Raw genomic sequence first — 24797 nt, forward strand, 5'->3', positions numbered from 1 at the left:
CTCCCCTCACCTTCACTGCAGCATCTATGGAAGCTGAGGAGAGCAATCGGTAAGTTACAGCCACTGCCCACTTTCAGGTGCCGCCGCCACTGCCCCCCCCGACCCATTACTACAGGATGGGCACATTACTATAGAATGGGGACATTACTAAAGGATGGTGACATTACAAGGATGGACACAATACTATTGGATAGGGACATTACTATAGAATGGGGACAAGGCTGGGGACATTACTATATGATGGGGACATTACTACAAGGGGACAAGGATGGGGAACATTACTATAGTATAGGGATAAGGATGGGGACATTACTATAGGATGGGGACATTACTATGGGATGGGGACAAGGTTGGCACATTACTATAGGATGGGGACATTACTGTAGGATGGGCACATTACTACAGAATGAGACAACTATATGATGGGAACAGTACTACAGGATTGGGAGATTGCTACAAGGGGAAAAAAAGGATGGGAAAACATTACAATAAGATGGGGACAAGGATGGACACATTACTACAGGATGGGCACATTACGATAAGATGGGGACAAGGATGAGACACATTACTACAAGATGGGGACAAGGTTAAGGAACATTACTATAGGATGGGGACAAGGATCAGTACATTACTGTGGGATGGGGACTAGGATGGGGCACAATACTACAAAGGGACAAGGATGGGCACATTACAACAAGATGGGGAACATTACTAAAAGATGTTGGCCAAAATTTCTATATAGAGCTAATTGTAACACTATTAGTTACAAGAAAGGGATGAAATGTAAAAAAACAAAACACAAAACTCAAAATAAGGCATGACATTTTTTTTTTTTTACCATCAAAATTATTCACTTTTAATATTTAAACAAAGAATGTGCACATTTGTTATAATAAACAAGTGAAAAATATTCAAAATCAATGATCCAAAGGTGTGTAAAAAAAAAAATATATGGTACCAATAAAAATGTCTCTTTGTCTTGCAAAGAATGCGGCCCCCAAATTATTTTTTTTTCGTCTGTGCGGCCCATACACCCAGCCGAGTTTGAGACCCCTGATCTACACTCTACATTATTTTTTTTGTTTTCTAACTTTTGTTCCTCTTGAATTATCCCTTTATTCTATGTAGACACTTTATTTACATGCAGCTCAACCAAACATGAAATCTTACTATGCCAAACCTCACAGTCAGAGCTGGCACCACCAAGCCTCACTGTCCAGCCCACCCTCTGCACACTTATTGGCTGTCAGTATTCTGCCCAGCACTGACCTCTGATCACTACAGCATTGGAAATAACAGCCCCACATAGGGCTCTGCACCCCACCACAGAGGGCTCTGCAGACCCCACCACATAGCGATCTCCACCCCCCATATCACTCTAAACCCCCCCACATCGCTCTGCACCCCCCCACACAGGGCACTGCACCTCCCCCCACATCGCTCTGCACCCCCCACACAGGCCTCTGCACCCCCACACACATTGCTCTGCCCCCTACACACATCGCTCTGCATCCACTCCACACATTGCTCTGCACCACCCCACACACACATCACTCTGCAGGCCATTATAGCCTTCACTGTGTAGGGAAGAAACACATACTCACTTTTCCTCGGTCCCTGCTGCTGCTCCTCGTTCCCTCGCTGTCTGTGCTTTGCCCATATCAGCACAGTAGTGACGTCACCGCTGTACTGAACCGTCAGAGAGCACATACAGCGAGACAATGATGAGAAGCAGCGCAGCATTTCCACTCATCAGTGTTTTCAAATGTATTGGCATCTGTGATGCCGATACATTTGAACTTGTGATTCTGAGCAGGGGGTCCGGTGCTGGCGGGGACACCGTGGACAGCTGCCGCCAGGCCCGTCCCCCAGCTCACGGGCTCCACAGCAGTAGCATGGGAGGTTGCGGAGAGAGTGCGGAATGTGGGGCGTGGACTCCAGCGCACTGTACCTGCCCAGCAGGGTGGCTACATGAAGTCATCTGTGATGCCCGTTTCTTGTCAAAGTGACATCACAGGAAGTAGCAAAATCTCAGCAGGAGCGGTCACATGACTGCTCTGAGCCGTGGGAGAGGGGATGACAGCAGGGCAGGTAGGTATTTACTATCTACTTACTCGCCCCAATGTAGCCCAATACTGAAATAATAATAATAATAAAAAAAAGCAAAATAACCTGGATAATCCCTTTAACAATCCTATCAAGGCTACAGTTATCCTGGTTGCTTGTGCACCACACTTTTTCCTTCCACTCAATTTTCCCTTAATTTGCTTAGGATACAGCACACTGTGAACAGCCAGCTTCTTTAGCAATGACCTTTTGTGGCTTACCCTCCTTGTGGAGTGTGTCAATGACTGCCTTCTGGATATCTGTCAAGTCAGCAGTCTTCCGGATAATTGTGTAGCCTACTGAATCAGACAAAGGGACCATTTTAAACGCTTAGGAAGCCTTTGCGGGTGTTTTGTGGTAATTATTCTAATTTTCTGAGATAATGACATTTAGGTGTTCATTGGCTATAAGCCATAATCATCAACATTAACAGAAATAAACACTTGAAATGTATCACCCTGTTATGACTCTATATAATATATGCGTTTCCTTTTTTGTTTTTGTATTTCACTGGATAATTAATTTATTGAGATGCATAATTAATTTATTGAGATGCACCGCAAATTAAAGCGTTGTCGAAAGGTCTTATGTACTCTCCAACTAAGGACTTTGATGTTTATAAAACACTATTAGATGTCAATAAATTTGTCAGACAATTAACTCTGTTGATATTTTATGAATAAAGAGCAAACTGAAGTGGAATTTACCAATATGGGAGAAATTGAGCAAGATAATATGGTTAAGAAAATTAGAACCTATGAAGAACAAATGTGTGCGTCTTGGACTAAAAAATACTGGCCAGTGACTTGATTCAGCAAACTGTAAGAAGTGTTCGCTGTGCAAATGGTAGGAGGTTGAGGTGCAAACGTAAGGGGGTCAAATTGAGAATTCTCTGCACACTCCTTAAGTTACCAAAAATATTTTATATTGAGAAAAAAAAATGCAGGTGTATACATCAATAAATTGGAAAGTGCAGGGTATTTACAAGGGTAAAGTGACAAACATTTTGCTTTACCCTTATAAATACTTTGCACCTTTTAATAAGTATACACCTGCATTTCTCTGCTCTGAGCCCCACAATGTGCCTAAATCATATCTAGCGTTCACATGTTTCACATTTCTATAGTGAGGAGAAACCACTTAAATTACCAGATACCGTGTCTTTACATCCTCAAGCTGGGCATCGTCTATGGGCACTACAATGTACTGGCGCTACATTGCTAGACTTGCAGTGTTCCCTCAGCAACCTCCATTGCTGCCTGTTTCTGGATAACACCCATGGAGTCAAAATAGTCACTACACCTTTGGATAAATTCACAAATGGTGTAATTTCCAAAATGGGTACATTTTAGGGTTGAGGGGGGATTTGCTCTTCTGGCAAATAGGGGCTTTGTATACGACGTTTGCAAAATATTCAAGGACAATCTGTGCTCCAAGAGTCCATCAGCGCTCCTTCCCTCCCTCACAAGTCTCGCCGTATGGCTAAGCAGTACTGTACAGCCACAAATAGGGCATTGCCATGCTCAGCAGAAATTGTGTGACACAGTTTGGTGCCATATTTACGAACTTGTGAGAAATTGTGTAACAAATATGTATTCGTATTATCCTACTACCCTTTTGAAAATTGAAAACTTGAGGCCAAAGCAACATTGTATTGACAAAATGTGAAATTTTAATTTAGTTTTCAAAATGGGGTCACTTTGTGGGGGTTTATGCTGATTTGCTGTGTTGGGGGCTCTCCAACTGTAACATGGCATCTGCAATCTATTCCAGCCAAAATAGCGCTCCATCTCTGTAGTGCACCAAACAAATAGTTTTCCACCACATATGATATGGAGGTAATGGTATATGCAGGAGAAATTGCAGAACAAATTATACAGTCCATTTTCTCCTGTTATCCTTATGAAAATTAAAAATTTAGGACAAAAGCAACATGGTTGTGGGAATTTTTTTTTCATTTTCACGGCTCATAGTTATAAAATTCTGTGACACACCAGTGGGTTCAAGATGCTCACCACACCTCTAAATAAATTCATTGAGGGATCTAGTTTCTAAAATGTCACTTGTGAGGAAGGTCCACTGATCAGGTACATTAGTGGTTCTGCAAATGCGACATGGCGTCCACAATCTATTTCAGTCAATTTTGTCCTCAAAAAGTCAAATGGTGCTCATTCCCTTCTGAGCTGTTCCATGCCCCCAAACAGTATTTTTTCTCCACATATGGAGTATCTGTGTACTCAGGGCAAATTGCATGTCTATTTTCTCTGGTTACCTTTATGAAAATGCAAAATGGGCAAAAGCAACATTTTTGTGTGAAAAAGTAAAATGTTTATTTTTTTCCTACCACATTGCTTTAATTCCTTTGAATCACCTAAAAAGTTCATATAAACTTCCTCAATGTGGTTTTGAGCACATTGAGAGGAGCAGTTTTTAAAAAGGTGTCACCTTTGTGTATTTTCTGTCACCTAGGCCTCACAAGGTCTCTTCAAATATGATGTGGTCTCTAAAAAAATTTGATTTGCAAATTTTGTTGGAAAAATGAGAAGTTACTGATAATCTTTTAACCCTTCTAACATCCTAATAAAAAACAATTATGTTTCCAAAACGGTGCAAATGTAAAGTAGACTTGTGGGAAATATTATTTATGAACTATTTTGTGTGACATTAATTTTTATGCCTTTAAACCAAAGAGTTAAGTTTGTGTGAAATTTTCAAAATGTTTGAACATACACAAAACATAAAAAATTTCAACCTAAATTTACCACCAACATCAAGTACAATGGTTTTTTTTAGTGACACAATCTCTGAATCACTGTGATCCATTGAAGCATTCCAGAATTATAATGAGCAAAAATATAAATGTAACACTTTTGTGTTTGCTCCTAATATTCATGAGCTGAACTGAAAGATTTTTTTCAATGTATACAATAGACCTTTGTCTCTCAAATATTGTTTACAAATTTGTCTAAATCTGTGTAAGGGTACTTTCACACTTGCGTTGTTCGGCATCCGTTGCAATCTGCCGCCTTGACGAATTACGGTAACCATTGCAGGAAGCCGTTTATTCCTCATCGGCTTCTATTAAGGGCGGATTGCAACAAATAGTCTTGCGTTGCATCCGCCCCGCGGCGCATGAGTTGTTTTGTCGGTGACAGTCAGTGATCGTCGGGCAGAAGGAATGTAGCGTTTTCTGTTGCTGTAAAAAAACGCATAATGAATGTCTATGGTGCTGGATTCCGTCGCCATGCATTTGGCAACGGATTTCAGTGCTGGATTCCGTGACGTTCTACTGAGCATGCTCTGCATGTCCAGCAGAACGTTCTATATCATTTAAAATCACTCCTGATCTCTCTCTCTCGATCGGTCTCTCCCTCTCACCCCTTCTCTCATACTCACCGATCACCAGCGCGGCTCTGCACAGCTGTCACACTGCTCTGGCAGCTTCTCTTTTGAATATGCCGGCCGCTCATTATTTCGTCTCGTATTCCTTGCTTCCCCTGCCCACCGACACCCATGATTGATTGCAGTCAGACACGCCCCCACGCTGAGTGACAGCTGTCTCACTGCAACCAATCACAGCCGCCGGTGGGCGGGTCTATGTAGTGCAGTAAAATACATTTTAAAAAAACCGACGTGCGGTCCCCCACAATTTTGATACCAACCAAGGTAAAGCCACACGGCTTAAGGCTGGAATTCTCAGGATGGGGAGCCCCATGTTATGGGGAGCCCCCCAGCCTAAAATTATCAGCCAGCAGCCACCCGGACTTGCTGCATCCATTAGATGCGACAGTCCCGGGACTCTACCTGGCTCGTCCCGAATTGCCCTAGTGCGTTGGCAATCGGGGTAATAAGGAGTTAATGGCAGCCCATAGCTGCCACTAAGTCCTAGGTTAATCATGGCAGACGTCTGAGACACCCCCAATGATTAACCTGTAAGTGAAAATAAATAAACACATAGACCCAAAAAAATACTTTATTTGGAATAAAAGACAAAAAATCACCCTTTCACCACTTTATTAATCCCCAAATACCCCTCCAGGTCCGACGTAATCCACACGAGGTCCCACAACGCTTTCAGCTCTGCTACATCGGAAGCTGACAAGAGCAGCAGTAGAACACCGCCGCTCACTGTGAGCTCCACAGAGCAAATGAAGTGAGTCGCACTGTCAGTGGTGACGTCACTGAGGTAGTGCCTGCGTGTGTACCGTGATAATGGGTGCGGTAGTGCCGGGGTGTGTGCGGTGATGATAGGGGCGGTAGTGCCTGGGTTTGTGCGGTGATGATGGGTACGGTAGTGCCGGTGTGTGTGTGTGCTGATGATCGGGGCGGTAGTGCCAGTGTGTGTGCGGTGATGATGGGGGCGGTAGTGCCGGTGTTTGCAGTGATGATGGGGTCTCTCTCAGCTAAAGAAAACTAACGCAACGTGTTATTTCACAGGAATCCATTGCCTTTATTATCACACTATTTACAATGCATCCATAACATGCGTCACACAACACATTGTGACGGATGCCAAACAACGCAAGTGTGAAAGTATGCTTAGTGAGCACTTCTCTTATGTGGAGATAATCCATCCAACCTCACAGGTGTGGCAGATCAAAATGCTGATTACACATCATTGTTATTGCACAGTTGTGCCTTTGCCTGACCACAATAAAAGGTCACTCTAAAATGTACAGTTTTACAGTATTTGGAGGTGGAAGGGGGGGGGGGGGGGAGGTTCTGCGGGGCCAGAAAACCAATCAGCATCTAGTAATGACCACAATGCCATCTGCTTTGTACAGTGAAAACTGATTCATCGGTGAAGAGAACAGCTTCAGACGGCATCAAATGTGAGCATTTACCCATTCAAGTCTGTTATGCAGACAAACTGCATTCTGCTGGAGACCCCGATGAAGACAACGAACATGCAGATGAGCTTCCCTGAGACAGTTTCTCTACAGTTTGTGCAGAAATTCTTTGGTTAAGCAAACAAATTGTTGCAGTAGCTGTCCGGCTGACTGGTCTCAGATGATCTTGGAGGTGAAGACGCTGGATGTTGAGCTTCTTGGCTGGTTTAGTTACTAGAGTTGAACGAGTACCTAACTATTCATACGCACTATACTCATAACGAGTACTGTCTAATAGTCGCATATTTGTTCCGAATAGCGTGTGCAATGCAAGTCAATGGGGAATACTCTTAACGAGTAACCAAATTCTGCACTATTTGCTACTCGCACGAATAGTACGGCATTTGGGATACTTGTTACATTGTGACTTTTTCATCATTGACTTGCATTGCACACGCTATTCAGAACAAATATGCAAGTATTAGATAGTACTCGATAGGAGTATAGGAAATATGAATAGTCATGTACTCGCTCGATGCTAGTGGTTACACGTGGTCTGCAGTCGTGAGGCCGGTTATACAGTATGTACTGTCGACTTTTCTGAAACTCCTTTGGAGACTGCTTATGGTGGAGAAATGAACATTCAATTCACAGGCAACAGCTCTGGTGGACATTACTGCAATACGCATGCCAATTGCACGCTCCCTCAAAACTTGCGACATCTGTGGCATTGTGCTGTGTGATAAAACTTCATATTTTAAGGCCACGTCTCACTAAGCGACATCGCTAACAACATCGCTGCTGAGTCACGGTTTTCGTGACGCAACAGCGATCTTGCTAGCGATGTCGCTGTGTGTGACATCCAGTAACAACCTGGCCCCTGCTGTGCGGTCGCCGGTTGCTGCTGAATGTCCTGGACCATTTTCTTCAAAGGCGATGTCCTGCTGGGCAGGACACATCACTATGTTCGACACTGTGTGACAGGGTCCCAATGACAGCAGAGATCGTTATAGAGGTCGCTACTGTATAACGGTTTTTATGTAAATGTTTGTTCTATAAAGTAAAAGGAGGTTATTATCCTTACAATAAGCCTCTTGTGAATAAACACGTAATATTTCTTTAGTCCCTCCAGACTGGAGAGGTTAGGATTTGGGGGAAGACATTTTGGTGCGCACAGTGCACTCTCTGTGCAGTCATTCCTCTGTGTTATGAGTTCCCACGTCCTGTATCGTTACTGAGTCGTTGGTAAGGTCTGACTGTGTGACATCTCAGCAGCAACCTCCCAGCGACTTACCAGCGCTCCTTATCAGGTCGCATCATTTTCAGGAGCGCTGGTAAGTCGTTAAATGTGATGGGGGCTTTAGAGTGGTCTCTTATTATGGCCAGGCAAAGACACACTTGTGTAATAATCATGTAGTCTAATTAGTATCTTCATATGCCACACCTGTGAGGTGGATGGATTATCTCGGAAAAGGTGCTCACTAAGGCCGGTTTCACACATCCGGCTTTTCGCTTGTTTGCCGGATCCGGCGCTCTCCCATACAGTGACTACAGTACAGTGACAGCGCAACAAGCGCCGGTCACATGCTGTCATGTGACCGGCGCATGTGACCCGGAAGTTACAGCGCTGTTACTACTGTACTGTATTGTCTGTACGGGAGAGCGACGGATCCGGCAAACAAGTGAAAAGCCGGATGTGTGAAACCGGCCTAACACAGATTTAGACAAATTTGTGAAAGATATTTGACAGAAAAAAGGCCTTTTGTGTACATAGAAAACGTCTTAGATATTTCAGTTCAGCTCATGAAAAATAGGAGCAAAAACAAGTGTGTTTATATTTTTGTTCCATGTATTACATCATAAAGTGACACTGGTCAGAATTGTATAATTTTGCCATCAGGAAGGTGAAAACAGGCTCTGACGATAAGCGGTTCAGCTCTTTCCAAATATGTGCATATGCTATCCATGAATCAAAATAGCATATGCTACGGTTTTGAAGACTGGCATGAAAAAGTGTCCATGTGAATAGCCATTTTAGTTTCCATTATTATTTATCATTTATTTCCATTATTATTATTATAAACCGTATAAAACAGATGATGGATACACTTTACTAAAAGTATAAGGAAGAATTCAGATATCTGCATATCATGCTACAAGTAGACTGCGACTTTATCATTTACTTCTAGTCTCCTAACCCAAACTAAACAGCCTTATTTAAACCTATGAAGCTGTTAACTTTGTTTATAGCAAAACTTCTTTAACTTTAAAGTTCATTTTAATAAACAGATCTTGAAATAATAAATGACACAATTGGATGGGACTTAAAAAAAAAAATACTTTGCAATCCCATGCTGCCCTCTGTATACTCTCTTACTGTGCCCAAGAGATGTGGTATGATCAGACACAGCCATTACACAGTACATAGCAGGGACACATACACTACTGACAAAAAGTTAGGTATATTTGGCTTTCGGGTGAAAAGAGGAGCAGTCGTATCTGTCTTTTATACTTTTTTTTTTTTTCCCCTTTATGATCCACCTGCGATTTTGACTTCAAAATGCCTCAGAGAGCCTCAACAAAACCAAAACCTGAATGTGTGGTCTCACCGTTCTAAAAGTGAATGAGAAATAAAAAGCAAAAATCTGCGTGGCATATGCTCAGGATGTTGTTTTGCACAGGTTATAGCAAATATTACTGAAAACATTCTTTTTATCATAATTAATGGAAACAGTGCTGATAACTGTATACTCCTAAATAATGTCATTACTCATTGGCTAAGATGCTACATAAAACAGTTCCTAGACAGGCAGCTTGCTTTAGTAATGCAGAGCTTACAGAACAGCAGATCTCATGATAGACATGTTGGCCATGCTGGCTTATGTTAATGTAACACGACAGAGGACAGAATAATCCAGTAGAAACTTGCAGCTGAATCCTGTAACAAGTAGTATATCGAGGCAGCGAGTGCAGATGGTGAGTAAAATACATGCATAACAATTAGTCTAGCAGTAAATAATACTACATAACTATTATACCGTACTTCTACTCAGACACTCACCTGCCATTCTCCTTTGATTGCATTTATTACTAGGTAGTGATCTGTATGTCACAGCCTGTCTGTAGATCCAGCTACATTTTATAATAGCACGTTACACAATATGGGTGTGTGTCTCCTACTACTGCATAACACAAAACATTAATGATTTACCATACAGCACAGTGCACTCATTCAGTATTTGATTTAGAATAAGCAAATGAATTGGCTTGACACAATTTTTTGCCTAATAAGGGCCCTGAGGGGCACTATATGGCATGGGGATTCTCATTTTAATGTTCTTTTTGAGTCCCCGTATCATGGACCCCTTAAACTCAAACCTCATGGCTCTGGAAATACATATCTTAGACTTTCAAAATACTGATAGAGTCAGCTGTTATAATCCAAAATGTAGGGCAGGCCATCCTGACTCTCCTTTAGGCTGGACTCACACAAACATATAGCATCGGATGCGATATGATAATGACCCCCGGCTCAGACTCTGCTGCAATCATGAGCCGAGAGTCATGCGACTGTGACCCGATCTTGCAATCGAGTCACAGCTTTGAAGCTGAGGGGGGACGCTGTGGAGGAGAGGGAGGGGTTTATCATCCCCCCCATCGCCTCCATTGTCAGCCTGTGCGTATATCGCACTGCACTTGGATAACATCCGAGTGCAGTCCGATGTTTCTCTCGCACCCATTCACTTGAATGGGTGCGAGTGATACGTCTCTCACAGAAAATCGTAGCATGTTGCGACCTCTCTTGCATCTAGAATCTGGATGTGAGAAAAGCTGACCAACTGCTTTCCCTCATTGACCAACATTGGTCAGCGTGCAGTGTGAGATTTTCTCGCATTGCACTCATCCGTTTTTCATGCTCGTGTGAGCGTGTCCTTATACAGAGAATGTAGGATGCATTAAACAGCCTGTATTTCGCTGTTGACTTCTGTAGGACAAGTTTGGGTAAGGATAACCTACAATTATCCCCACACCAGAAATCATTTTGCTAGAAAACAAAGCCTATCCAGTAACAATATTTCATGACCGTTTATTTATTCTGCCTCACTAGTGCAAACACAACATTCAAAAAAAAAAAAAAAACAAAAAAAAACCCAGCACAATCTATGCATTTCTATCACAATTTTGGAAAACTTAGGACAAAATTCAAAGCGCAATCACATTTTGTGAACCTAGCTGAATGCCCCATAGACCATGCTTTCACTGCTCAAAAGTCCCAACAGCAATGTACCTTACACATCTCTATCTTTTTATTATACAAATAATGGAGATAAGTTTAGGCTTGTGTATAGTTGTTTGGTCATTTTGTTCCAACTCATATGCTTCTGTGGCTTAACGTGTCCTTGTGTGGAATTTTGTTATGGTATATTCAAATACGACCAATTTGTGGCAGAAATTCAGCAACTGAAAATCACTAATTCATTTGCACGGAAACATGGATTTCTGTAAACCCCATTGAGATGAACAAGACACGCAGAAAATATTTAACTCAGCTGTGATATTTTTAAAGAGTGTTTGATATTATGCTAGAATTACATTTGCATGTGTATATATTGATAATAAGCTAATATTGGGCAATGGTCTATATTTACAAATCAGTTTACATCAGTGTTTGAAATACACTGTTGCTTACATATCGCAAATAATTATGTTCAACATTTTATGTCAAAATTAAACCTTTTTCTCCTTCCATTACCAAATGGAAGTGGGTGTTTTCTCTAAGGAGGTGTAGTGTGGGCCATATTTCTGACGTTGAATAGGAAATGGTGGAAACTTTGGGCAAACTATACCTGCTCACATATTTAATTTTCCAATATTCAGACAACTAAAAATGCTTCAAATTTCTTAAAGGGAACCTGTCACCAGGTTTTTCCCCTTATAAGCTGTGGCCACCAACAGTAAGCTCTAATATATAGTATTCTAGGATGCTGTATATGAGTGCCCTGACTTCTCTGTACAACGTAAAAAAACATCTTTTATTACACTCACTTGTGGGGTGGTCGGGTCCGATGGGCGACATTGGTCTCAATCTGGCGCCTCCTCTCTTCTTTCCATGTCTGTGTGGATGCCGCGTCCTACGTCATCCACACAGAGATCTCCATTGCACAAGTGCACTTTTCTCAGTCCTACGGAGGGCAGAACAAAGTACTGTAATGTGCAGGCAAAGGTCAAAGACCGCCCACATATGAGCATTAAAATACTAAATAAATAAATAAATAAATAAATAAAATTAAAATAGCAGGGTAGAGAGAAGTGTGCATGTGCAGGAATACAAAGGGGGCCTCTGTGTGGATGACATGGGACGTGTCAGCCACACGGAGTAGGGAAGGAGAACGGCTATTACAAGATGGGAGGCGCCGGATCGACACCAGCGATGCCCATCGGACCAGACCGCCCCGCAGGTGAGTATAATAAGCTGGTTCTACAGAGCGGTCTGAGTACTTATATACAGTATTCTAAAATGCTGTATATAAAGGCTTACTGGTGGTGGCCGCAGCTTATAAGGGACAAATAAGGTGACCAGTTCCTTTTAAACATATTTGTCTCAAATCTTTCCAACTGCCGAATTTATACTTTGTAAATATGAGCCAATATCTAACCGTTGCATTTTTCTAAATGCCAGTCTTTTAGTAGTCCAACCTTTCCATGATTGCATCTTTTTTGTTGTTCAGGAGTTTCCAAAAATGATCACAGGCAACAACATAATTACTATTTTTTCCTTCCTCCCTCCCCTACACACCTACACTTATGGCTTAAAGGTTGTATGTGATAACTAAAGAGAGGAAATGTGATAGTGTTAGAGCGGTCATAAGATTATATTAAATTGAGAAATAGCATACAGTGTACTAGGATTGTATTCTTATCAGCTCTAACCTTGAATACCTATTACGTTTATAGGTGGAGCGGTTTTCTAGTTCCCAGAGTTATTTCCACCTTAAAAAAAGCTAAAACAATTCCATATTTGAATTTTATTTTTTAATGTACAACAAATGGAAAATAGTAACAGTCTAATGGTAAATCATATGTAACAATATGAAAGTGACAAACCACAAGGTTTTAACAATGTTTGAAATGCACCCTTACTGGGTTTTACAGAGTAACAGATTATCTATAATAAATGTTAAGGTTCATGGTGCAGGTATAAAAGTAAAGACATCTGCACAAAGAATGCCACAGAACATATTTTCCTGATGCTTGATAGGACTCGCTTTCATCTCCAAACAAGCTAAGGAATTACTATAAAGCTAGAGATAAAGACCAGGACAAAACACACTTATCACTTTAAAAGGACTTGGTTTCTTATGTTACTTATTATACTTGCTTATATAGTGCCAACATATTCCACTGCACTTTAGAGACACTGTGAGCCCCAATGGGGACAGTGATGACAATCTAAATTCTCTATCAGTATGTTTTTGATGTTTGGGAGGAAACCAGAGTACCCAGAGAAAACTACAAACACAAAAACATACAAACTGTCCGTGCTGTGGTATGAATCAATATGCGCAATCAGCCCTTCTCTACTATGGTCTGTGATTTGGATTACTATACAAGTATGGAGATCCAGCTGTATCACCGATTTTGTAGTGCGGTGCTGAACAATGGCCTACAACATATGTATACTGCTGCCTAAGGAAATGGCACACAAAGACCGTGATTCATCATTCTTTTTAAGCCTTTTTTTTTTGTAACAGTTTGGTTTTTAGGCATTTTTTGTTTTCACTAAATCTATTATGGTTTTGCACCATTTTTTAAGTCCTCAATTTTTTTTGTGTTTCTTTATTAAGGAGGGCAGTGTTTTCATTAAATGTTTTTTGGCTAATTTTTTCTGAATTTTTTAAATGTTGAAAAATTGAACAAGTGGCGTATAAAAAGGTCTAATTTTTTTTAAAGCATATTGAAAAGATTCGTGTTTTATTAAAAAAAAAACCTCTGAAGGCTAAAAGAAAAAAAAAAGTGTGTTTGCATTTGCACAAAACTAATCAAACAGTGAGGCATATGTATTGAACTAAATCTGGCAGAATTCAGGCATAATTTGCAAAAAAAAAAAAAAGGTGCGAGTCATAAATGACATTTTGTGTGTTTTTGGCACAAAGTAGGTTAACAAATAGGTAGCATAAATGTACATTAGACAGTCTTAAAATTAGAGTTTTAAACAGCATGAACCAATTTAATGCATTTGGAGCATTTTAAGACTGTCTAGTCTAAGGTTGCTCTAAGAATTAGACACTTGCTGAATCTACTCCATTGAGCACCATTTTGACGAATATGGGGTATAATACTCCAACGCAAAAAAGAAAAAAAATTAAATTACTTGAGGCCAAAATATTTAAAGAGAGCCTGAAAGTTAATAACAGACTCTGAAATCGTAACAGAAACAACGCAAGGTTTACAGTACCGCATGTGTCCTGGCTTAGATGCATAGCTCTTAAGAAACATATTTTATCTTTCCTATGACATTACACATTTATGCATAAAAAACACATTATCAAACTGACCTGTGCAAGTTAGCGGCCTACCTAAATAAATACATAATCTTCCACGTCACACAATGTAAGGCTGGGTGCATGGGATATATAGACAATGGCTGGATTTGCAACACACAAATTAAAGCTTGATTCTCCTAAAAAAAAAGTGTTCTTAGGAAAAAAAGAAAAGCCACAATGGTACATGCAGCATATAAAATACAAGAGAAATAAATAATGCAATAAGAAATTTGTTCAGATGTGTTCTACATCTACCAGAGTGTAGCAGCGAACAGTCCGGACTGGTGCAAAACATTGTAGTAAAAAGATATAAAGAGGTGCACAATATACAGAAGGGTTCATCAGAACAAGACCTTTACTGGCTCTGTTCTTATCCCGACCCCTTAATAATAAATAGTAAAAGTAATTTGGGGTAACCATACAAATGCTCCCACCTACATCTAGAAAACGTCCATTATTGTACATTTGCTAAAGAATATTTTCTGCATCAAGAGACAGGAGATGTACATCCAGTTTCTATCAGGTGTATCTCTGCCACAGTCCATAGACCATTCACATTATGTTGCTCCTGTTGGGCTTGTTACATTTGCCTCTTGTTTGCCTGCTGCTCCAGCTTTCGTTTCAGCAGATTGTAGTTCTCCTTGGTCCCAGAGGCAGACGGATCTAACTTCATAGAAACTTCATAGTATTTCTTGGCCAAGTCAAGACGTCCCCAGCGATGGTAAAGCACGGCTGAAATATATACAAGATGAAATGGTGAATGCAAACACTGATCAAATGGCAAAATCTAACTCCTTGAATAGGTAGTCTTATCTTTAATATTTATCCCTTATTCACTGTATAGGTAATAAATGTTATAATTAGTGATGACCCAATCTCCACAAATGTAAGGATGGGAAACCGTGGTCTCCCATCCACATGAATGCAGCAATAATTAAATTTACACACTGCTGCCCCACTGACAGTCTATGAAGCGTATGGAAACAACCAAGCTGCCTATTGTACTTAGAGACCCTGCCTTTGATGTGAGCTAGCACACAGAGCCCGCTTCTTTCTCTGCACGTCAGTCGACATGTGCTTTTAACAGTCACGGGTAGAACTCAGAAATTAACAGTGGTATGTAACTGGTTATTAGCAGACAGCTGGATTTAACGAGCACTAACAGGGAGCGTGCTATTCCCCGCACCAATCGGAGGCTGATAACTCATGTATCATAATGAACTACCTGAAACGCCAGTGTTTATAGATCAGGATTTCAGCTGATGCATTGCTCTGTACAGCACAGGCGATCGGATAATCGTAGCTTCAAATCCCCTAAGGGGACTAGTAGATACAATAAAACGTGAATTGTTTTTTCAGATTTTTATAAACAAAGTTCAAATCACCCCGTTTTTGATTCATTGAAAAAATAAAAATGCACATTGGTATTGCTGCATTCAGAAATGTCTGATCTATCAACATATAAAAAACAAATTAATCTGATCGGTATACAGCGTAATGGGAAAAAAAAAAATCAAATCTCCAGATTTACGTTTTTTCTTGGACGCTGCAACATTGCAATAAAATGCAAAAAAAGGTGATCAAACCAAATGGTATCAGTAAAAACATCAGGTAAGGGTGCAAAAAATAACCCATCACACAGACCCAGATCCCAAAAAATGAAAACATTACGTGTCTCTGAAAATGGAATTCATGAAAGTGAAAATCTTTTATTCCAATTTGGCACCACAGAAAAAAAACAAATACGACGTTTCGACCTATGTCAAGGATATCTGGCGCTTCATACATGTGGTGGATCCCTTGCAGCACATGTTGCCATACCTCCACCCAGCCCTACGCCTGAACGCTATTGGACATTTCCATAGCCTGGTTCCCTCCCCAGATATCCTTGACAAAGACCTAGAATAGGTCGAAACGTCAGATTTGGATTTTTACTGTGTGCCGAATTGAAATAAAACATTTTCACTTCTTGCAGCATTCATGAATTTTGTGTCTCTCATCATTTGGTGCTGAGCTTATATTTTGTGACATTGAGGACTTCGTCCCTTCCTCGAGCACCATACTTGCAATGTGCTGCTTTTTTTCTGTATTCGACTCTGAAAATGGTGCCAAAAGCAAATTTTAATTTTATAATATATATTATATATATTATTTTATATTTATTTCTACAACAACATTTATAATGACAATACCTCTAGTATCAACAAAATAATTGCATGATTCAAGCGTTTTAATCCCCATCATTTTTAACCCCTTCTCCACCTGGTGATTTTCAGATGGTCAACACAGCCGTATGAGGTCTTTTTTTGGTGGGACGAGTTGTACTTTTGAATAAAAGCATTACGTTTACCATATCATGTACTACAAAATGGGGGAAAAAATTCTAGTGTGATGAAATTGCAAAAAATGCAATTGCACAATTGTTTTTTGGGTTCCTTTATTTGCCACGCTCCCTATATGGTAAAACTGACCTTGTAGTATGATTTTCCACGTCAGTAGGAGTACGTAGTTACTAAATAAATATATAATATACTAGAATTTTTTCCCCCATTTTGTAGTACATGATATGGTAAACGTAATGCATTCATTCAAAAGTACAACTCGTCCCACCAAAAAAAGACCTCATACGGCTGTGTTGACCATCTGAAAATCACCAGGTGGAGAAGGGGTTAAAAATGATGGGGATTAAAACGCTTGAATCATGCAATAACAACAATAATAATAATAATAATAATAATAATAATAAATAATAATAACAACAATAATAATAATAAACTATAAAATGTGAAAATAATGTCCAAACCCCCAAAGGCTGTGTGAACCCTGCCTAAGTGTATGTTTACATACAGGAAAAATGCTGACAGCTGCTAGAAAAGCACAGTGGCAATTTCACTTTAATCTGTGGACTTCTGATGCTCAGTGAGTTTGCTGAATGAGCTTTCTGCGCATGTTTTATGTTGCTGTTTTTTGTGCTAATCAGTTCCTTGATCGCAGATGGTGGGGGAAAAAAAACCCCTGAAAAACTCTGAAAGAACTGACATGTTTTTAAAAGAAAAAAGAAAAAATACACTTCAGGTCTAAAATATGGAAAAATACTACAAGTGAATGAGAATTTAATAGTCTCATTCATTTTGCTGTCACTATAACAATATCTGCTTTTTTTTTTTCGTTCCCTAAAATTCAAGTGGAAAATTGCTACGGGTGAATATGGTTTTTATTTGTGCGGTTTCCACACAGAATACATATGGTCCCATTTTACGTTTAGTAGCACAATCTGTGTTCATCAAACTCCCTAGTACAATGTGTAAGTGAAGCTATGATGAATGCTGAGAAGCGCAGTGTGTATGTAGCCTAATGAGATGTACTACATAGACTGCTGAGCTTGATGGCTTCAATTAAGAGTGCTATTCAAACACAGCTGCATGGCTGATCTGCAGTCCGCTCCTCTCCTCCCGTCTGGTACATTGTCAGCATCATCAGACGTGATCTGTCTACCTGGGTAGGTGCACCGCATTTGCCAATAATTCCTCTATGCACACACTATATATAAATCACTGAGCAACCTCATCACACGCTCTTTTAATAAATCTGATACTTATCGGGACATATTGGCCTTTAGCCTTCTCTAATCTGGTCAAGTTTGTTGCTGGATGTTCTCTCACTGCACTAAGTTAGAATTTAGGAAATAATTAACTAAGAAATAGACAACACTGACAGTAAAATGGGTAACAATAGAAAATGCTGGGAAGTGGAAGAATAATATGGACGTTGCTCTATTCTGTATAATCTGCCATAAATGCTGCTTAATAATACAGGAAATATGTAATAAGTGGAGCTAATCATCTCATCAAGGGCACCCCCAAAAATAACATGATTGACCTAAGGAGCATCTGTGTTTAGCCATGTCCACTTGCACCACAATGCTGCTGCCTTTCAGAAGCATTTTAACACAGCGTGCCCTGAAAACTTTGACAGGATTGTGCTGTAAGAAAGAGCAGGCCTCAAAGGGCCTCTTTCCATTTTTTAATTCTATTCATGCGGCTCCTAAACAAAGAGTCTGCACAAGGAGGCCTTTACAGTGCTAACAGTCATCTCCGCATAATGGAATGGCTTCACTCCGATAGGTGGGCCTTTTGTGCGCACGTATTTTTGATTGAAATTGATTTTACCCTTTTCAATTACTACACAGTGAGAATGGACTGTTAAACATATGCCTTTTGACGTTTCATTCTTGACATTGTTTGATAATTAATTTTCCACTCCATCAATAGGAAAATAATCTCGCAGTATATATGTGTCGACAGTGTGACAGTTTATTCTGTTTTAAAATGTAAATGACGGACTCGGAAAAAGCTCTTACCCAAATTGCCGTGATAACTTGCAGACGAGGGGTTAGCTTCAATGGCTCTGAGGAACAAATCCTCAGACTCCTGGAATAAGACAATAAAAAAAAAAACCTGTACGGTTACTCAGACAACAAAAAAATGCATTATTCAAAAAGAAGAGCCTGAATATGCTTCCACTTATTTAATAATTTAGATACATTTTGTTGATAAATATAGCTTATCATAAAATTCTAATCCCAATAGAAAGTGCACTATGTTGTTCAAGCATTTATGTGATTATCTGTAGTTATTAAATCAGTCGTTACTAGCAATGAAACCTCAACCAGACAACAAAAGAACACTGCCCTCATGTGGCCATAATGTCAGACAAGCGATCTGCGGAGGGCTCTACACTGCAGTCATACCATACTAACCACATAAAAGACAACACATAACACACCTATGGACCAAATGTACTAAAGGACCACATGAGCTTGGAGATTACAGCACCGAACCACAAGGACAGATCGACATGAACATTAGGGCACATTATCTCGGACAGACCTTGTATTTCTGCGCCTTTCCAAGCACATTGGCTAATGAAAATGTAATCGAATGATCCTGCGGTAATAGTTTTAAGGCTTCTCTTCCTATAGCTTCTGCTTGAGCTAGATTGCCTAATCATAGGAGAAAACAAAACAGATTTCAAGACTACATATAACATTTTGTGTTCAGGAAATGTGCAGTTAGATTCTATGCTAATACAATTAGTCATTTATTAAAGGGGTTATCCAGTTAAAAAACAAAAAAAAATCACCTATCTGCACCAAATCGGTAGAATGGTTATCTTTTATTTCCATTGCAATGGAGCTGCAATTTACAAGCTCAACCTGCGCTCTATTTATGAGGCTGTCGAGAGCTGCACTTTGCTTTTTCCAGCAACCGCATAGAGAACGAATGAAGTGGCGGTGCCACACCACCGTAACAGACAAACGTTCCCAGTCAAGGATAAAAGTTCCAGGATTTGCCAATTGGTTCAGGTCCCATAAGATAAGTGATAACTTCTTTTTAACCAAATAACCCCCTTAAAAGGAAATGTGAACATTCAGGTTTGATCAGAGAGTTTCTAATGTGGTTTTAAGAGCGAAAAATCCACATTCAAAATAAATGGGAAGCCTGTTGCAAGCAGATTTTTTTTTTGTAATCAGAAAATGCACCAACAATGATGCAAGTTGCTTTTTGTCTTTTCCACATGTGATAAAAAAAAATGAAAAAAAGGAATGCTATGCCAATTCTTTGGGTCATTTTCTTAGCTCAAATAAGCAACCCACCCACATTTTTATCTTGGTGTTTTGGTGATGATTTTGCAGTGTAAAAATGATCAAAACTACACTATATTGATATATCCTATATCGAAATAAAAAAAAAACCACAAACCAAGAAACCACATCAAAACACAGCCCAAAACAGCGTGTTTTTACAAATCAGTCACCACAAACCATAAGGGAAATTCATTAAAGTGATAGAATTCAAGTGTAAAACACCTTAAGTTGTACTATTTTTGCGCAACTTGGAATTTGCACAAAAATAGTCGGGACTGGCACATAATTGCCAAAAGTCTCTAAGTCAATATGGATATGATTTCCACAGGGCGTGGCACCACCAATAATTTGGGTCGCTGCTTATTGCCACATCTGACCTGCATTCAGTGCCACTTAGTGCTGTCCTGTTAAAGTGCAGGATAGACTTCCTGTTCCTGCACTGAGATGTGAGGAGGGAGAAGGAGCAGCTCCATACAGCCCCTGCAATATACAGCGACCTACAGAAGCAAACAGCACCCTAGACCAACATAGAGAGGCTGCACTGAATTACCAGCTGTCAGTGCATGGATCGTTATCTCCTTAGAAGTGGAGGAACACCATTCAAGCCCAGAGCAGAGGGAGGAGGGGGTGAGTGGAGATAAGGCTGCTTTCACACATCCGGCTTGAGCTCTGCGGCTCAATCCGGCTGTGCAAGCTATGCAACTGATGCGGTGAAAACACCGCATCCTTTGCATAAGTTTTTCCCATGCGGCCCGGCCGGTTTTTGCCGCTTGCGGCATGCTACTGAGCATGCGCAGTGGCAAAAACCGCATGCGGCGGCCGGATGCGGTTTTTGCCGCATCGCGCTGCATCCGGCCGCCATAGGCATGTATTGAAAAATACGCCGCATCGGCCGAATGCGGCGCGATGCGGTTTTTTTTTTCCGCACGAAAAAACGTGCTAGGCAACGTTCCATCCGGCCGCCGCATCGGCTAAATCTGCCGCATGCGGCAAAAACCGGATGGAACGCAAGGCCTTGCGGCACAATGCGGCACTAATTAAAGTCTATGCAGAAAAAACGCAACCGGCAGCAAAAAAAAACGGTTGCGATTTTCCTGCAAAGTGCCGGAGTGTGCCGCATTGCAAAAACCGGAGGTGTGAAAGTAGCCTAACATGGCGCCGACAGTGAGGAGGAAGGAGGGGGAGGAGGGAGAGGAACCACAAGGGCAGCTGCAGCAATGTGCAGGAGGCCAAGATAACAGAAGAATTCAGAGTATGCAGAGTGGTACAGAGACATTGGGCTTGGGGGAAAGATATGAGATTGATTACAAAAGGCTGGCAAAAGAAGTGGCAGATCATCTGATAGCATAAATCAGAGAGGCAATAGCAGCCTCAGTGAAGAAGGCTTTGGCTGCGCTGCAGGAGGATGTGGCGCACCATGATATGAGACTGACAGAGGTAGAGCAAAGAGTTTCTGATGCTGAAGAGAATCTGACAAGATTGGAGGGCAGATTTAAGGAGCTAAACACTAATGCTCAGCTTATGAAGGATAAAATAGAAGATCTTGAAAACAGATCTAGGAGGAATAATTTAAGGCTGGTGGGTCTGCCTGAGACAGTGACAACAAAATATTTGGACTCAATCTGTGAAAAAGAATTACCCCAGGCTTTAGGCTTACCACATAGCTGCCGTGTAGAAAGAGCGCACAGAGTGGGACCCATAAGGGAGCAAAGAGATGGTCACAGTAACAATGATAATACCTCCAGGCAAGGTGAAATGTCCAGAGCAAGAAAGGTTATTATAAAATACCTGGAATACAAAGATAAAGAAGAAATTCTACGGGCCTTCAGGAATAGGAAACAGGCACTATGCATTCAGGGACACAAGATTCTATTATTTGGCGACTATTCGGCAGAAGTCATACAAAAAAAGAAAAGCATTTAGCTAGATCTGCACTTCCCTCCATCACAAAAACATTAAATTTCAGCTTTTATACCCAGCAATACTAAGAGTAAGAGGAGCAGATGGGGTCACAAAGACTTTTCGGGATCTTTCAGAGGCGGAGCGAGAGATACTACAGTAGGGGAGAACACGGCGACAGGAGAAGAATGGAAAAGAAGGGACTTTCACTGATCCGAAACATGCAGATCCTGCAAACATAACATCTGCAGTTAGACCCGACAACAAGCCAGAGTGGAGTCAATCGAGACCCAGACCAGCCAGTCCGAAGGAAAAGCGACAGATGGCGACTTCAGCTGGGAAAAGAGGAAGCGGCAGCAGCTCATGAACAAGCAGGCAAGACAAGGACTTAATTTGGGACTGCTGAATGGAGCCGTATGGTGACAAATGTGCCTTAACTCTCTAAAGTCTCGCCTACCTCCTTTTCTCTTCTTCTCTCTTTTTCTTTCGCTCCCTTTTTCTCTCTTTTTCATGCTTATCACTTTTTCCCTTTTATCATCTACTAATGCTTTTTTTTTTCTCTCTCTTTTTCTTCTCTTAATGACGGTTTTAGGAGCTTGATAAATTTATAAAGGCTGTTTAGGGGCAAGGAGTTAATAGCCAATAGAGGGGGAGAGGTGACTTAGTGGGGTGGCTTCATGGAGAGCTTGACTTGAAGCAGGGGTTTGAAAGGAGTCTCAATCATCTCAGAAAAAATGGAAGACGTTAATTGTATTTGTAAAGTTGGGGATGGGAGGGGTTATATACCGTTGGGGGAGGGGAGGGGAAGAGAGTTGGGGAATCCATGCGACACGGCCTGAAAAAGGAACTGTTGATTTTGGGGATTATGGTTAAGCTCATTACGTGGAATGTTAAGGGACTCAGATCGCCGCACAAACGAAATATGATACTACGTCATCTCAAGAAGCTTAAGGTTGATATTGCTTTATTACAGGAGACGCACTTGCAAAAGGATGAGTTCTTCCGTATGAACAAGATGTGGGTGGGAAGGGTATATGGGTCGGCCTCAAAAGGTAGGAAAGCAGGGGTTCTTATTTTGATCAATAAAAACTTTGCACACGAGCTGGAAACACAAGATTCAGATGAAGAAGGAAGATACATACATATAAAGATTTCAGGTACTCAAGGCACTTTTAGTATCCACAATATATATGCACCCAATACGGAACAAAGGTTTGTTTTTTTTTTTTTTTAAAATATAGCTAATAAGATTTTGCTGGATGGGGATATATGTAAATTGGTGGGGGGAGACTTCAATACAGTGGTTTCTCAGGAAGAAGACAGAAGGAGTCAGGGGAAGCAGGGGAGGAACACAGAGGGGTCGCTGAGAGCATTTTTAAATACAACTACACTACAGGATTGCTGGAGATTATATCACCCGCAAGAGAGAGAATTTACACACTATTCCCACCCACATGACTTTTGGTGAAGGATTGACCTTTCGCTGACAAGTGAGAATTTATTGCAGAGGGTAGAAGAGATAGTTATAGAGACTATGGTAATATCGGATCATAGCCCAGTAGTAGTCAGTATAGCTGACAAAGTTCAGAGAGGACAGGATTATATATGGCGCTTCCCCTTGACTTTGGACGAGAACTTCCATAGAATACTGAGAGAATGGTGGGTGGATTATACATTGACAAATCAAGAGCACAGTGGGGAAACACTATTGTATTGGGAGACGGCTAAGGCAGTTTTGAGAGGAAAAGTGATAGGATATACGACAAAGGCGAAATGACAGGCACGAGTAAAGTTTCAGGAGGCTAGCCGGGCAGTCAGGGAAGCATATACTGACTTCTTAGAAAAACCATCAAGGGTGAAAAAAGCAAAGTGGGTGAAGGCGAAGGGCAATTTTGAGAACTGGGTAGAAAGGAAAGAAGGTATGTACAGGACACAACAAGAGGCAGAGTTGAATCGTTTCGGGAACAAGGCAGGGAAGTTGTTGGCAAATCTGGCAAGGGGACGACGACCGATGACACATATTATGACACTGAGAAACGCTGTGGGGAGTAAAACGACAGATCCCAAAGAGATAAACGACATTCTTGGTGACTTCTATGCAGGTTTATATAAAGAGGAGGGGTTAGATGATAGGAGAGAAGGAAATAAGTGGTTAAAAGGAACAAAAATGCCAACGCTCACGGAGGAAAATTTACAGGCTCTGAATAAAGAGGTGACGGAGGAGATGCTACAGGTTATAGGAGAGTTAAAAACGACAAAGGCCCCGGGACCAGATGGCTTTAGCGGCAGTTTTTTCAAAATTATGAAGGATCAAATCTCACCTATACTGAGTTATTCAATAAGATAATGGACGGGGAAAGAATATCTGGTACACTTAATACAGCCTATATAAAGCTCATTCCTAAAGGAGGAAAGAATTTAGAAGACCCATCTAGTTATAGGCCCAACTCGCTGATTAATCAAGACCTAAAAATATTAGCGAAGTTGATGGCAAATAGGTTAGCGGCAGTATTGCCAGAGATTATAGATCTCCCCCAGGCTGGCTTTGTTAAAGGACGTTCAGTGGTGACAAACATTAGGAAAGTAATGCTAGCAATTGATGTAGCAAAGCAGAGGAGAGAAGGGGGGGAGGGGCATCCAGCCTTGAACACCTTGGACACGGAGAAAGCCTTTGACAATGTGAGGTGGTCATGGCTGGAACAGGTATTAGATCACCTGGGCTTACACGGACCTTTTAGGAATTTTGTTAGGGTCCTTTATGCAAATTCTCAG

The 24797-nt window shown here is 40.9% G+C and overlaps 1 protein-coding gene across 4 annotated transcripts in view; it reads right to left on the reverse strand.

The window, feature by feature from the left end:
• TMTC4 (transmembrane O-mannosyltransferase targeting cadherins 4) overlaps positions 1-24797 on the reverse strand; it is a 186343-nt gene that overhangs the window by 68536 nt on the left and 93010 nt on the right. The window contains exons 16-18 of one of the 4 annotated variants that reach the window (XM_075336699.1): positions 19369-19481; positions 18840-18909; positions 12954-15211 (exon numbers count right to left, since the gene is read on the reverse strand). In XM_075336699.1, the coding sequence (XP_075192814.1) occupies positions 15060-15211; positions 18840-18909; positions 19369-19481 (335 nt within the window). In that variant the 3' untranslated portion in view covers positions 12954-15059. Of the gene's footprint in view, positions 1-2327; positions 2348-9996; positions 10082-12953; positions 15212-18839; positions 18910-19368; positions 19482-24797 lie in introns of those variants that run through there. The other 3 variants (XM_075336704.1, XM_075336702.1, XM_075336700.1) reach the window with 3 other exon arrangements.

Source organism: Anomaloglossus baeobatrachus, chromosome 2 (genome assembly GCF_048569485.1).
Source record: "Anomaloglossus baeobatrachus isolate aAnoBae1 chromosome 2, aAnoBae1.hap1, whole genome shotgun sequence".
Lineage (NCBI taxonomy): Eukaryota > Metazoa > Chordata > Amphibia > Anura > Aromobatidae > Anomaloglossus > Anomaloglossus baeobatrachus.